The sequence below is a fragment of the Piliocolobus tephrosceles genome, chromosome 10, assembly GCF_002776525.5.
Source record: "Piliocolobus tephrosceles isolate RC106 chromosome 10, ASM277652v3, whole genome shotgun sequence".
In the NCBI taxonomy this organism is placed as follows: domain Eukaryota; kingdom Metazoa; phylum Chordata; class Mammalia; order Primates; family Cercopithecidae; genus Piliocolobus; species Piliocolobus tephrosceles.
In genome coordinates, this window is record NC_045443.1 from 85,478,592 (window position 1) to 85,493,687 (window position 15,096).

At 33.2% G+C, this 15,096-nt stretch overlaps 1 protein-coding gene across 4 annotated transcripts in view; it reads right to left on the minus strand.

The window, feature by feature from the left end:
- The window catches only part of CEP290 (centrosomal protein 290), a 94,290-nt gene that overhangs the window by 35,567 nt on the left and 43,627 nt on the right, over nucleotides 1-15,096 (minus strand). For all 4 annotated transcript variants that reach the window (XR_002733495.1, XM_023221070.2, XM_023221201.2 and 1 more), the window contains exons 27-36: nucleotides 12,981-13,092; nucleotides 9,811-10,016; nucleotides 8,727-8,878; nucleotides 6,764-6,875; nucleotides 5,051-5,506; nucleotides 3,822-3,986; nucleotides 2,702-2,809; nucleotides 2,354-2,488; nucleotides 894-1,160; nucleotides 156-263 (exon numbers count right to left, since the gene is read on the minus strand). Coding sequence is in view for 3 of the 4 variants with exons in the window: in XM_023221070.2 (XP_023076838.1) it covers nucleotides 156-263; nucleotides 894-1,160; nucleotides 2,354-2,488; nucleotides 2,702-2,809; nucleotides 3,822-3,986; nucleotides 5,051-5,506; nucleotides 6,764-6,875; nucleotides 8,727-8,878; nucleotides 9,811-10,016; nucleotides 12,981-13,092 (1,821 nt within the window). In the remaining variant the exon portion in view is untranslated. The remainder of the gene's footprint in view (nucleotides 1-155; nucleotides 264-893; nucleotides 1,161-2,353; nucleotides 2,489-2,701; nucleotides 2,810-3,821; nucleotides 3,987-5,050; nucleotides 5,507-6,763; nucleotides 6,876-8,726; nucleotides 8,879-9,810; nucleotides 10,017-12,980; nucleotides 13,093-15,096) is intronic.

A 15,096-nucleotide genomic window follows, 5' to 3' on the forward strand; every position in this document is an offset into this window, starting at 1 on the left:
CTACAGGAGGAAGAATGATCAGAGCTATGTTTTCAGAAGATTATTTTGGCAACAAAAAGGGTAACTTCTCTTCCAAAAAAGGAGAAGAGAACTGAATTTTAATTTACTTGGTCTAAAAATCAATAAAGAATGGAATAAAGTTCTTAGAATCTTACCCAAGCTGTTTGTTTGAATTTATTTAGTGAACTATCAGCCTGTAGTTCTAATTTGTGATGAAGAATATGAAGGTCTTCCTCATGTTTCTTCACAATTTCTCTTTGCTCCTGTTTTAAAGAACATCAAAACTATATCTTAAATTGTGATTAAAATAAATTCACATTTTGAAGACCTTATATATTTTCTCTTTAATCTTCTAAAATTCCTTCGAGATGAGGAAGAAACAGTATCTCCATATATGTATGTATTTAGACCGGTATACATGTTCCCTCACACAATGTTCAAGTTGACAGGCCCAGCCTCAGTTCATAATTTATTCTGAACATTAGAATAACACGTATCTATCATCTTTTAACATATTTCTAGAAAAAATTAAATGTCAGCTTTCTCCCACAACACAAATCTGATTTCTACTGATTACCAGTGTGATATATTTCATTCCACCCTATTGCCTCAATCCTCACCTATAAACTAAATTAAAAATATTTTTCAAAATCATGTTATTTCACCATGATAGCTACTCCTGGTTTATTTAGTCAGTGTGTAAGAGAGATACATTTACACAAACTGCCAGTTTTACTGATAGAGGTGTAATCCAATCACATGCAAGTCACAATTCTTAAATAGAATCATTTGAAAGCAAGAAAATAACTACCACTTTAAGGTAAAATAATATTTAGCATTTGCTTAAAAAAACTAATACATGAAACAATATAACTCATAATATAATAAAATACCTCTCTGGCTTTTTCTAGAAGATGTTGATACTTCTTTAATACTTCTTCTTTTTGATTTAACCTTGCTTGCATGTTTGCAATGGTTTGATGAGCAATTTTCAAAGTGTGGTGAGATTTTGGTTCCATTTCTTTTCTCCCTAGTTCAGCTATGAGCTTTTCTCTTTCTGCAGTGGCAGGCAATCGAAGCCTCAGTTCATTGATTACTTTGTCTCTTGACAGTATATTTTGTTCTGCTAACCTTAAAGCAGATTCTTTCTCTTTCAGCTTCTGCAATGATTAAATCACAATAGATCATTAAAGTATCTTTTTTCCTTTAAAATGCTTCATCTGAATTTTAGATTAGTTATTAGCAAAAAAAAATTCACTTTATTTTTCACATCATATGTACAATAGTCATTTGATATTTAATAAGGTTAAACTAATTCTAATTGACAACAGTTATTTGCATGCTTATTTATAAGAATATTACATATGTTAGAAACTTCATTGTTATGATGAAAATAAAATTTAATTAAGGTACTTTATCAAGATTATTACAGTTCAGAACTATAAAAGTGTGGTGGTACTAGATTTAGGAAGAATATGTAATAAATTATTTCTTTTATTTTGGTCCATTGACTAGCTGAGCATTAGAAGACTAATCTATAAGTCAGTTAAGTACAAAACTGGAATTTTAGTGGCCCAAGTCAATAAATTACTATTATAAAATCTGCAGCTTATTAAAACAAAATAGAAAAAATCAGAAACATTTTTACTCTTCAGGAGGATTAAGGTGGATATTTTAAATTAAGTAATTCAATGGCAATTCACATAAATGACAAATCTTACAATTACTGAAGATCTAAGTTTACTTAAAAATGTACAGTTTTACTTGAAAAACTCCTTTATATATATTTTTAAATGTATTTGTGGTTAATATATTTAGATGAAAACTAAAATGAAAATCATATTCAGTTTACATTATTTTCTGAATAATTTAATGAAGATGACAGATTTGATCACCTACTAATCAAATTCAAGAACTAGGTTAAAAGAGAAAGTAATTTCTAATTTATCTTCAGCCCTTTAACCATGCATAAAAGGGAATGAACTGAAAACTGATTCATAGATTATATAACATGCACTTCAAAGTAAAACCAAAAAAATAAGAATAAAGAGATCATATAAAGGAAGACAATATATTGCTCATAGAGCTACAATTAAATGCTTTTTGTTTCCTTTCATATTCAATGTACCTAAAGGTAACAAGTAGTAATTAAATAAATAGTGAATTCAAATTAACTATATCTACTGTTCATTATCAGCTATTAGAAACATTACAGGAGAATAGAAAAACAGTGAAATTAGCAAGAGACTCATCATTCTATGCATTGTCCTCATAAAGAAATATTATTTAGAAAGCCCCCCAAACATACCAAATAATACCAAATAATAATCAAAATGCAAACTCTTCTAATTACCTCTTCTAGTGATCTGCAAGTTGCCTGTGTTTCTAGGATTATGCGAATATTCTCCTTAATTTTTCTTAGAGCCATCTCAAGTTGATTTGGAAGGGGCAAACTAGGGTCAGGGATTGATCCTGTAGCTTCTTCAAACTATTAACAAATAGTATGTTTTTTAAAAAAGCAGTGGCAGCATTGAGAGTAACTATTAATTTTTAACAGTTGTATGATAAAACATAGATTAAATCACTCTTATATTTTAAATAGACAATATAACAATCAATTAAAATTACATCTGATACAGGAATTATTTCTGTGAGCTAATCCTCTAGCTACAGAGTAGCAAACAAGATTCATCATTCATACCTTCTGTGCCGCATTTAGTATTTCATTTTGCTGACGGTCAAAAATGTCTAGTTGACGTTCCAGGTCAACTTCTCTTTGATCCCAGGCCATTTGTCTTTCTTCATGAAACTAAAAAAAAAGACAATTTATGTCAGACACAAACACAAAGACATCAGGCACATAACAGGCATTTTATATATATTTTCTTATCTAATCCTCACAACACACTGAAGAAACTGTAATTATTTTCCTTTTGTGGAAAAAAATACAAACTCAGAGAGGTGAAGTAACTTGTGTAAGATCACAGAGAAAGGCAGATGTGAAGTAAGGACTTCAATCTCTCCATCCATCCATCCATCCATCCATCCATCCATCCATCCATCCATCCATCCATGCATCCAGCTATGCAAAAGATATTTAATGGTATATATCATGTGCCAAGTATCATTCTAGGCAGTGCAAATATAGCAGTAAACAAAACCAAATCCCTGTCACCATGGAACTTACATTCTGGTGAAGGAAAGACAGTCAATAATAAAAAAGTAAGTAGGTAATATGTCAGAAGGTTACAAGCACTATGGAGAAAAATTAAGTTAATTAATCTCTATTTAGGGAATCTTGATAGTAGGATTTACTGTTGTATGTTAGGTGGCTGGTGAAGGACACACTGATAAGGTAAGACATTTAAGCTAAGACTTGCGGGCACTGAAAGTGTAAATACCAAAGGTATCTAGGCTAAGAACAATTTAAGCAGAAGGAACAATCTCTGAGACAGTCATATGTTTGATGAATTTCATCTGTCTCTGAAGCATACACTTTATTCTATAACAAGCTGCCTTCTTACTCTATCAGTGAGAGCCAGTAGAAACGTGGAACTGTGAAAAGTCAAATAACTAATATCAAAATAAAAATTAACTTACCAAATGAGGTTGCTTATGTATCGCTCTTTTTAAGATTAAGACTACTGTCATAAAAATTAAATAAATATGATTTTTTAGAATAGTTTAGAAAATAAAAAACAAATTATTACATAATCAATTAGTAATGGAAGGTGCACTTAATTAGAAGAATAACATAGTCACTAGTGCAATATTCTTGCTTAAAATCTTAGGAAAAAACCAAAATAAATATAAAATAAAACCTTGTTCTGCTGCACAATTTCTTCTTCAAGACTGCTGATTGTACATTCATATTCAGAAATTATATTATTCAAATATTTTATTTCTTCTTTATCCTTGACTAATTCTCGATTTAGTTTAAGTTCTTGAAGACGAAGTTCTTCTATTTTCATATGCCAGTTGATTACCTAAGATTTACAATTTATATATACAAATGTAAATGCTATGTCAACAAATAACATTCCTCCATTGATGATAATGATTTTAATTGAAAGTAATGGGCATTCTAAAATAAAATAAGACACAATATTATCTTTTCTCAAGTTACCTGACAACATTTTATTTAGGATTTCCATAGACATTTCTAGAAATATGTGGGATTTTACAATAAAAATCTTCAAATTATGTTGGAATGGATATCACTAATATTCACTTTCTTCTGTTGTATGTTTATTGAACACTGACTATAAGCAGGTCATTGAAACTTTGATATCACTTTCAAAAACAGAAATTCTAAATGTTTCTAGCCTAGCGAATAGGATGTAGTTGAAAGATAATTACTTTTCATTTAATTCTTTCTAAATGAAGATAAAACCATATTAAAAATAAATGTGGGCTCACTAATTGTAGATCAAAGATAATTATGAACAGTAGAAATCAACTGATAACTACTACAGTGTTTAAGAATAATTAGCGTTTAATTAATATAAATTTTTCTATAGTATTTAAAATTCTTTGCTATTATACAACCTGAACATTCCCACTAAAATCTTTGGTTAGAAAAGCCTAATTTTATTTTTACAAATAATAGACATTCAAACAGCCAACACTGCTAAGTTGTAAAATCTAAATTAATGAATCATAATTGGAATTTAATTGTATCTTACACATTTTTCATATAGGCACATATTAAGAAATTATCACGTAACTCTTTGAAGATAATGAATTTAAAATTGGCTGGGCACGGTGGCTCATGACTGTAATCTCAGCATTTTGAGCGACCAAAGCAGGAGGATTACTTGAAGCCAGGAGTTCAAGGCCAGCCTGGGTGACAAAGTGAGACCCTGATTTTAAAAAATTCGGTAGGTATGGTGTGGTGCCCTGTTCTCCCAGCTACAACTACTCAGGAGGCTGAGGCTGGAGAATCAGTTGAGTCCAGGAGTTCCAGCTATGTTTGCAACACTACATTCCAGCCTGGGAAACTGATCAAGACCCTGTCTCTTAAAAAAAAAAATCAAGTTTAAACATTTACCTTTTGGGCTCCTTTGGTATCCTTTAAAGTGCTTATTAACTCTTCCAGGCCCTTTAATTTCAATTCCATCTCCAATGTTTTGTTCTCCATATTTCTATGTTCTTGTTGAGAATTTTTCATTTCTTGCATTATCTTAAGTTTGTCATTTTGTAGCTGAATCATTGTTTTAGAGAACTTTTCCTGTTGTGCCAAGGGTAAAGCTCCACTAAACTGTCGTCGTAGAGACTGAATTGTTTGGCGCAGATGTTTTGCTCTGTTTCTCCCCTCCAAACGAGCATAATAGAGAGCCTGTTCTTTTTCATCAAGTTTCTGCTCTAAGCGCAAATTGTAGGCCTCCGTCTTCTGCAGTTTAGATGTAATTGACTCCAACTTACCAAGAGCAGTAGCCTCACTAAGTTGAAGAGAGACATTATGTTGGTGCAACTTGGCAATCAATGCCTTTTCATCAGACTGTGCCTAATATTAAAAAATATATATATTTGTAGTAAGTTTCAAATTTTTCCAATGAAGGTTATCACACATTTAAAAATCACAATTTACTAAATAAAGTTTTAACACAGTGGCACACGAGATCTACAAAAATGTAACTTTGCTTTAATATGAATAATTACCAAAGAATTGTAAAAGAAAAAACCTAGAATCAAACAAACTTAAAATCCAAATGTAACTGAGTAACAGTGGGGATGTTACTGGGTTTGTTTTTTTTTTTGAGACGGAGTCTCGCTCTGTCACCCAGACTGGAGTGCAATGGCACGATTTCGGCTCACTGCAACTTCCGCCTCCCGGGTTCAAGCAATTCTCCTGCCTCAGCCTCCTGGGCAGCTGAGATTACAGGCATGTGCCACCATGCATGGCGAATTTTTGTATTTTTATATTTTTAGTAGGGACACGGTTTCACCATATTGGTCAGGCTGGTCTCAAACTCCTGACCTCATGATCTGCCTGACTCGGCCTCCCAGAGTGCTGGGATTACAGGTGTGAGCCATCGTGCCTGGCTGCTACTTTTTTTTTAACTTCCATTGCAAATAACATAATACTGATTCAGACAAAGTGTACGTTTTTATAATTCCCAACATATATAATGTAAGAATACGTGAAAAGTTACATATAAATACAAGAGAAAATATTGTTATTAAAGATGTACTAATAACTTCCTAGTACTCGTTCTCAGCGTCCTCATTTTGATCAGCAGCGTAATTCATCTATAGGCATTTAAATGCTGTACTGGATTACTGAACAATATTTCAAATTACAGAGTTTTCTAATCAGGTTACAACTAACAAGAATAACAGCCTCCGGTTGCTGTATCTTTTGATTAAAAACGTAACACTGGCCCAGCATGGTGGCTCACACCTGTAATCCTAGCGTTTTGGGAAGCCAAGGTGGGTAGATCTTTTCAGTCTAGGAGTTCGAGACCACCCTAGGCAACATAATGAAACCCTGTCTCTACAAAAAATACGAAAAAAAATTAGTCAGGTGTGGTGGCACGTGCCTGTAGTCCCAGCTGTTCAAGAGGCTGAGGTGGGAGGATCACCTGAGCCCGGGTGGCGAAGGCTGCAGTGAGCCTTGAATGTGCCACTGCATTCCACCCTGGGTGACAGAATGAGACCCTATCTCAAAGTAAACAAAAAGTGTAACATATCGCTCCCAACATCTAATGTAAATTTAGAAAAAAAAGTCGATTCTATATAGAAGAGCCAGTATTGCACATACCTGATAGTCTAGCAGTTGCGTTCTGAGGGACTCTACTTCCTTTTCCCTAGATTGTTGTTGTACATTCAAAATTTCAACTTGCCTTCTGGCAATATCAGAAATCTCTCTCAGTCTAGGAAATGATAAGGTACTTCAGGAACAATTAAGTACACTTTCTAAATAAATGCCAAAATTCAAAATTTCTAGACCCAAAAAGGTCTAGAAAATTTTTGATTTCCAAAAAAGCCCTTCATTTTCAGCATCTGTCTCTTCTTTTTATGAAACACTGAAACAGGATTTCCTAAACTGTTTAACGAAACATAATTCCTTGAGAGGTTATCATGTTTGTTATATAAAAAAAAAAAAAAAAAAAACTTCATTCCCCACATCCCTCCTCCTCCTTGAATATTCCTAACATATATTCAGTACTCTCCGAGGTTCTATCATATATAGCTATCTCAAATCATCCTTACTATATATAGCATTTTCCAAATGTATATAGCCAAAGAACTTCTGTTCCCATACTTTTTTCCATAAAACATTAATTGTCATAATTTGGAATATGCCAGGATAAGGTATTTAGTACATTTATCTAATACCATCACACAGTTAAGAATACAGAAATGTAAAATTTCTAGGATCCTTAGATGGATTAATATATGTTTTGATTTGTTTTAATCTACAAGTTATCAGAAATGTGAAAAGAAACAAAACATGCATTTAATAAAATTACAAAAAAAAAAAAAGATAGCCTAATGGCAATAAGTCCTTCAAATTCCCTTATGAATACTGTGATAAGCTAATACAGGCAAAGCAAAATGTAAAGTTTCTTTGCTTTGGGTTAGAATAATTTTAGTTCAGTGTTACAGATAAGGTAGGTTTCCTTATACTGATCAGAGGCTCTCATTGCCAGTTTCATGATTAACAAAATATGATTAAAATTAACTATTATAAGTTCGTTTATATCAAAAGAGGTCCATCAGAAGAAAGGATTAATTTTTTCAAAAAACGGTCTTTCATAGTGAAAAAGATGTCAAAAACTGATATTCCCAAGAGAACTATCAAGGCTCCAAAGGAATGGTTATATTTTTATAAGTAGACCATAAAACATTTTTACTATTTATGCTTGACAGATAACTAAGTGCTCCTTACACTTTTCTACTGAAATATCACCTTATTACAAAAGAGAATGAAAATACAGCATATAGCTGGCACACAGCATTTTTTTTTTTTTTTTGACAGAGTCTTGCTCTGTCACTAGACTGGAGTACAGTGGCGCAATCTTGGCTCACTGCAACCTCCACCTCCTGGGATCAAGTGATCCTCCTGCCTCTTCCTCCCCAGCAGCTGCAGCTACAGGTACACGTCACCACACCTGGCCAGCACACAGTATTTATTCCTTATATATATTTTGTGTTCTAAACTAGCTCGGCATACTTCTTTATGTAAAATGAAAACAAAGATATAACCTCAAGGTTAAGTACAATTGTACAAGTCAATATATGTTTAATACTTTGCACAGTGACTAGTACATAGTAGATGCCTGATAAATGTAAACTAAATCAAAATCTGAATTTTTAATTATATTCTTACAGCAACCTTATGAAACAGGTAGAAGAGGCACTATTACTTCCTTATTAAAATGAAGAAACTTAAGTTTAAATACAATAAATAACCATTCCTCCTCCATCACCCCTTCCCCAAAAAATCCATATGTGGAGGAACTGGACCCTTCTACAGTAATATGCCTGAACTCTAAACAATGTAAATCTAGAGAGGTCACTTCCTCTTTAACAACATTATTCTCATCAATACTGTTATTTAACCCTGTTAAAACCAATCTTAATATTACTTAATCCTGTTCTTATAAAAAGAAATCAGTATCAATTACTACTAAGAATTGTATACTTGCAATCAAGTTTCTTAAAGACAAATTAAAGAAAATACATCTAGTCAAACGACTAAAATGTTTACATGCACTTACTTTGACACTTCAACTTTTAGTTCCATTTCATTCTTCTCCAATTCTAGAATCCGTTGCCTATCAGCATCACTTACTGCCTTGCTCACACTACCAGCTAATTCATCTCTTAACATTTGTTCCACCTTCTGTGCATCCAAATTGATTTTGGTAAGCTAAGGAAATGTAACAAAAAATGTTCAGATACATCAATTTTTGGTGATTTTTTTGTAATTTAGCTTTTGAAGTACTGCAATCCTCTTTACTTGGCCTTAGTCCACATATATTGAGTGTGAAGTGTTAAGAACAGACTGAAGGAGGGTAAAAAGATGAAAGAATCAGAAACAAATTATGGAGACTCTGGTTATATTCCAATCCATCAAAAGTCATTTTTATTAGGCAACTCTTTATCTAATAATATCTGAACTTGCAATATTCTTACTTTGCTTAGAATGCAATCTGCTCACTATATTTTACTTCAATTATATCATCCATAAATAAATCCAAATGAGTTAATAAAATCTTACTCATATAGATTTAGTGACAGAGTTAAAGCAAAAATGATATAAACGCTTTGAAAATATATTAAATCTCAAGGTAAGCAAACACTGTAAAAGTTGTGTTTAATCATAAATTGTTAAATACTTGCACACTATATTTACTGCCATGCAGTTTAATGATTCTGACTACATCAAAAATATATAAAACCTCCAATTAGAATGTAAAGTCCCTGAAAGTAGAGATTATTGTCTATTTTGTTTCTTGCTATACTCCCAGTCCTAACACAGGGTCTGACATGTAACAGGCAATGAATAAATATTTGTTAAATGAAGGGATGGTGGTGAAAGGCAATTCCATTGTTTAGTAAATAACATTTCATATGTTGAATTTAATAATATAACTGGTGAAAAACAAGAACTTATAGAAATATCTGCTTTCGTTTTAAACAATTCAGATTTAAATCTTTTACTTACTTAATACACGAAACATAGGCACTATATTAATAAGCTATTTCAGACATACAAACAAACCTCTTAACAATAATACAATGTCTACCAAGACTAATTCTTTATTCTCTAATTGTACGATAAAACTTATAATATCAAACCTCAGCAAATTTGGTTTCCAATTCAAAATTACGTTCCTCCATTTGCTTTAATGAAGTCCGTAAGTGTTCATACATTTTTTGACAATGTTCAGCCCGCTGCCTTTCATTTAATTCCTTCATTTCCAGCATAGTTATTTTTTTTGAAATGGAAACAATGTCACTGTTGGTTATTGATTTCTTTGCCTTATCCATGCTAGATTCATTACCTATATGCAATAATACTTAAGTCAATCTCATGTTGTTTATATTAAAATTACCTCAGATATTTTAGATATTGTATGTAAGAAAGCATTATAGTTCCATGGAAAGCACATCAACTTTCTGAATTCTATCAGACTTGGACTCTAATCTTAGCTCTGTTACTTCCTGCCTGTGTGATGCCTATACCAATGTACCATTTAATCTCTGTGGAACTTAATGTTCTTCATAAGTCACATGATTAATAAAAAAAAAAAAAAAAAAAACCTACTCCTCACAGAATTGTGGAACTAACAATATAAAGGACTTAGTGCAGAAGTGTCACATATAAGAAATTTTAAAAATGGCAAGTAAACATTTTACTGAAAGGAAATAAACTGTCTGAGAAGTAGTGCAGTAAAGCAATGTGACTTTGTGAATATAAGTGCAATGACTTGATTTTTAAAGTCTCACAGAGCCAGGCTGAAAAGTAAAATCTGAAGCCATATGATGGATATATTCTACAAAATATAATCTTGTCTAATCATGAGTATTATTTGGTCTTTGTACAGACCTAATACCAAATATTTTACATTCTTTTATTACTTGTTATGCCTTAATCTTATATATGTAGTTATGTAGCTTGTCTTTGGACGTAAAAGTCTGTGGCTAAATGGAAAGAGAACTAAAAGCCTCAATCTACCATAAAAAGGCATCGCATAGGAGTGTCATTAGTTACTTAGTTATTTTTTGAGGAGGGGGAAGAAAACATAATTTTGCTTTGTAAACACGGTGTAGAAAAAAAACAAAATTTAGTATTTTGCTTTTCAGCAACTTAAAACTGATGTGTTTAGGGTGGCCAATTATTTAAAGGAGCTAAGCAGCAACTCACTTTGTAAACAGCTTTTTACAATACCAATAATGCCCTCTCCCATTTTTCCAGCTTCATAAGTTCAAGTTTTATAACAGTTTTCTCAAAGTACTATACATTTCCTGAAAAAATAAAATTGGTCTCTACCTCAGTTTTAAAAAGTACTTCATTATGTTCTGTATTTATCTTTAAAATTTATTATTTTAGAATAGCTGTTGCAAGCAGTAATCAAGTAACCAACAATCATGGATCACTAACAGGTGCTAAAAAGCATTAGTAAATCAGTTCATTATGGAATAAAGACTCACTCATTCAAGTAACCTTAGGTCCCATATAGAAAAGCATTGTAATAAATACCAATATATAAAGGAGTCCTCTTCCATTCTGTATTGTGCTAAACTCTGATAAGAAGAGAAAAGCACATCGCAAGGGCTGAAGCAGATTAGCCATCTTATATGTTCTTTGGTTTGGAGCATTCTTAAAGAGAGGATAAAGCACAACAGCCCAACACTAACAAATTCCTAGATGAAAAAAAGCTAATGATGTGACATTTTTAAACTAAGATAGAAGGTCAATAGGGAATAGGGAAACACTCTTAAAACTTCGGTGATATAAATCCATATATGGAAGAGATTAAGATACATAAACATTAAAGAATTTCTGTAGGGAATTCAGCATTTATTAAAAATAAAGATGATAAAATACAAAGAACCTACTAAAATTGTATGCAATACTATCTTATGTCTTCATTTAAATGGTGTCTTCTTCCAAGTAAATAGTACATAAAAGTCAATTCATATTTAATCTCTTATTGAGCTAAAAATTACATTTCTAAAAGTAGCTTATCTAAGATTTCCCAGTGTTAGGCTGCTCTAAATCAAGTATGTCATTACCAATTTAAGAGAACAGCTCTATTAATAATAAAAACCTTGAATATTTTTTTCCTAGACTCTAAGGTCTAGGAAACAAATAAATGAAAGTACATTATCAAAAGCAGCAAATTTATTTGAAAATTATGAAGCACAATATATGAGATAACATTATGAAAATCTTATAAACTAGGATAACTATTTGAAAAATTAATATGGAAAACTCTAACGAGAGCCACAAAGATTTCAATACCTTTTGAGACAGTAATATCTCTGTTAGATATACATGAAAATGTTCACTGTGGCACTATAACAGCAAAGATATAGAAAGCTAGTGATTTAATTACTCAAACACAGTAGGATATTGCATAACTATTTACAAGTATGATTACAAGTATGATGAATAAAACAATTTTTTATTTTTATTATTTATTTATTTTTGAGACGGGGTCTCGCTCTTATTGCCCAGGCTTGAGTGTTGTGGCGCGATCTCGGCTCATTGCAACCTCCGACTCCTGGGTTCAAGCAATTCTCCTGCCTCAGCCTCCTAAGTAGCTGGGATTACAGGCACCTGCCATCACGCCTGGCTAATTTTTCTACTTTTAGTAGAGATGAGGTTTTGCCATGTTGGCCAGGCTGGTCTCGAATTCCTGACCTCAGGTGATCTGCTCTCCTTAGCCTCCCAAAGTGCTGGGATTATAGCTGTGAGCCACTGCGCCCAGCCACAAAAATATTTTTGATACTACTATCTAAATACAGTATAGAACAATGTTTATAATAATTTAAAACGTATAAAATATGTAAACATATAGGAGCAAAAAATACAGTAATATAGTAGTAAAACTATGAGAAATATAACTTCAAATTTTCTTTGCTGTTTCCTGGTATCTTTTAATTTAAAAATATCAAATGATATATAACTAATATAGTTTGCACTCAGTGAAACAACTCATAATACCATTATTAAAATATCATCAGTTTTAATTGTTAAATGGTTCAAAATAGCTAATGCTTAGTCATAAATTTTTAACATACATGATTTCATTAGAAACAAATCTAACTTAAGGACTGAAAACTAAACTTAGGTGGGGTTAAGTAAAGGATTATTCATCTACCTAAGTTAAACTATTAGGCAGAAAGTTCTTTTTTTAGTCAAAATACTTCCTTTTAATCTAGTGTAAAAAAAGAACTTTAAATAAGAAATATTCATTATTAGATGTTAATCATTTAATATTATCAGTCATAAGACTTACCTAATCTAGTTTCTTGTTCCCAGGCTTGTTCAATAGTGTGAAGTTTTTCCTTGGTAATCTCCAGTTCTTTATTTATAGACTCTAGCTGTTCTTTTAAGGAGGCATTTTCACACTGAATAAAGGAAAAATATCACTAAGAAACTACATTGTAATTCAGACCAATACCACAAAATGACATTGTCTTAACTTTATATAACATCTCCTTAAAACTCACAATCCAGTTTTTTACAAAATTAGAATTTCCTCCATATATAATACATGTATGCATACAAACACATACATATATGTATAATACAGGTATACATATACACACTGATATGGTTTGGCTGTGTCCCTACCCAAATCTCATCTTGAATCGTAGTTCCCATAATCCTCCTATGTCATGGGAGGGACTTGGTGAGAGGTATTGAACCGTGGGGGTGGTTTCCCCCATGCTATTCTCATGATAGTAAGTTCTCACGAGGTCTGACGGTTTTATAAGGGGTTTCCCCCTTTGCTTGGCTCACATTCTTCTCCTTCTGGCCACCATGTGAAGAAGAATGTGTTTGCTTCCCTTTCTGCCATGACTGTAAGTTTTCTGAGGCCTCCCCAGCTCTGTGGAACTGTGAGCCAATTAAATCTCTTTCCTTTATAAATTACCCAGTCTCAGATATTTCTTCATAGCAGCATGAGAACAGACTATTACATATACATACATATATTATATATAATATAAAATATTATTTTAAAATAATCATTCAAATCCTGTGTTATCCAATACAGGGCCTTCAATTTCTGAGTACTAGCTTCTGCTACAAAAGCTGTAAATTCATTTTGGCCAAAATGGAATACTCAAGAGTTTTGCACCCTTCCCAAACTAGTGCTTACTTCCTTCATGCACACAGTTGCTGAGCATCCTAGTGTGTCATCAGTGACAGTTGACGATATTTATAGTGAAAAGAAATACAAAATTCTGGCCTTCAGAGTTCTGCCCATTCAGTGCCTATGTATACGGGTGGGTGGCAGGATTTCGCCACTGTGGAATGCAGCAGATAATAAGCAAGTAAACGAACAGAAAGCCTATTAAAAATGTCAATATTGGCCAATCACGGTGACTCACACCTGTAATCCCAGCACTTTGGGAGGATGAGGTGGGTGGATCATTGGAGGTCAGGAGTTCGAGACAAGCCTGGCCAACATAGTACTAAACATAGTGCTAAAAATACAAAAATTAGCCAGTCGTGATGGCACGTTACTAGTAGATCCCAGCTACTCAGGAGGCTGAGGCAGAAGAATTGCTTGAACCTGGGAGGTGGAGGTTGCAGTGAGCCAAGATCACGCCACTGCGCTCTAGCCTGGGCAACCACAGCAAGACTCCATCTCAAAAAAAAAGAGGTCAATATCAGCCAGGTGCAGTGGCTCACACCTGTAATCCCAGCACTTTGGGAGGCTGAGGTGGGAGAATCACTAGAGTCCAAGAGTTTGAGACAAGCCTGGGCGACAAAGTGAGACCTCATCTCTACAAAAAAATACAAAAATTTAGCTGAGCATGGTGGTGCATGCCTGTAATCCCAGCTATTTGGGAGGCTGAAGTGGGAGAATTACTTGATTCCAGGAGAGCAAGGCTGCAGTGAGCTACGACTGTGCAACTGCACTCCAACCTGGACAACAGAGTGAGACCATGACTCTAAAAAAAAGAAAAAGTTGACATTAAGAAAGAAAATAAAAACAGGGTACTGAGCCAGTGAACAATAGAAGGGAACATATTTAGATAGAGTGGTTGAAGGATATCTTAACTACCAAAGAAGTGGTATTTAAGCTGGACTGTGAGGTACGAAGTATTTATTATAAACCCAGATGCTCCAAAGGAAGAAAGCGTTTGGAGTACTATAAGATCTGAGAGGAGAAAACGATTGAAATGATTGGAGCAGGAAAAGATTCGGAGGATTGGAGCACCCAAGCAGAGTAAGCAAAAATAAGAGTCAATAGCAGTAAAATATGAAGTTGGAGAGACCATCAGGGGCCATACCAAGCAGGGCATGGCATGCCAAGACAAGGAACTGGAATTTAACTTAATACATAAAAGAAAACAGATTTTAAGGAGGAAGTTCTAAACAATCATTCTGGCTGCACTGTG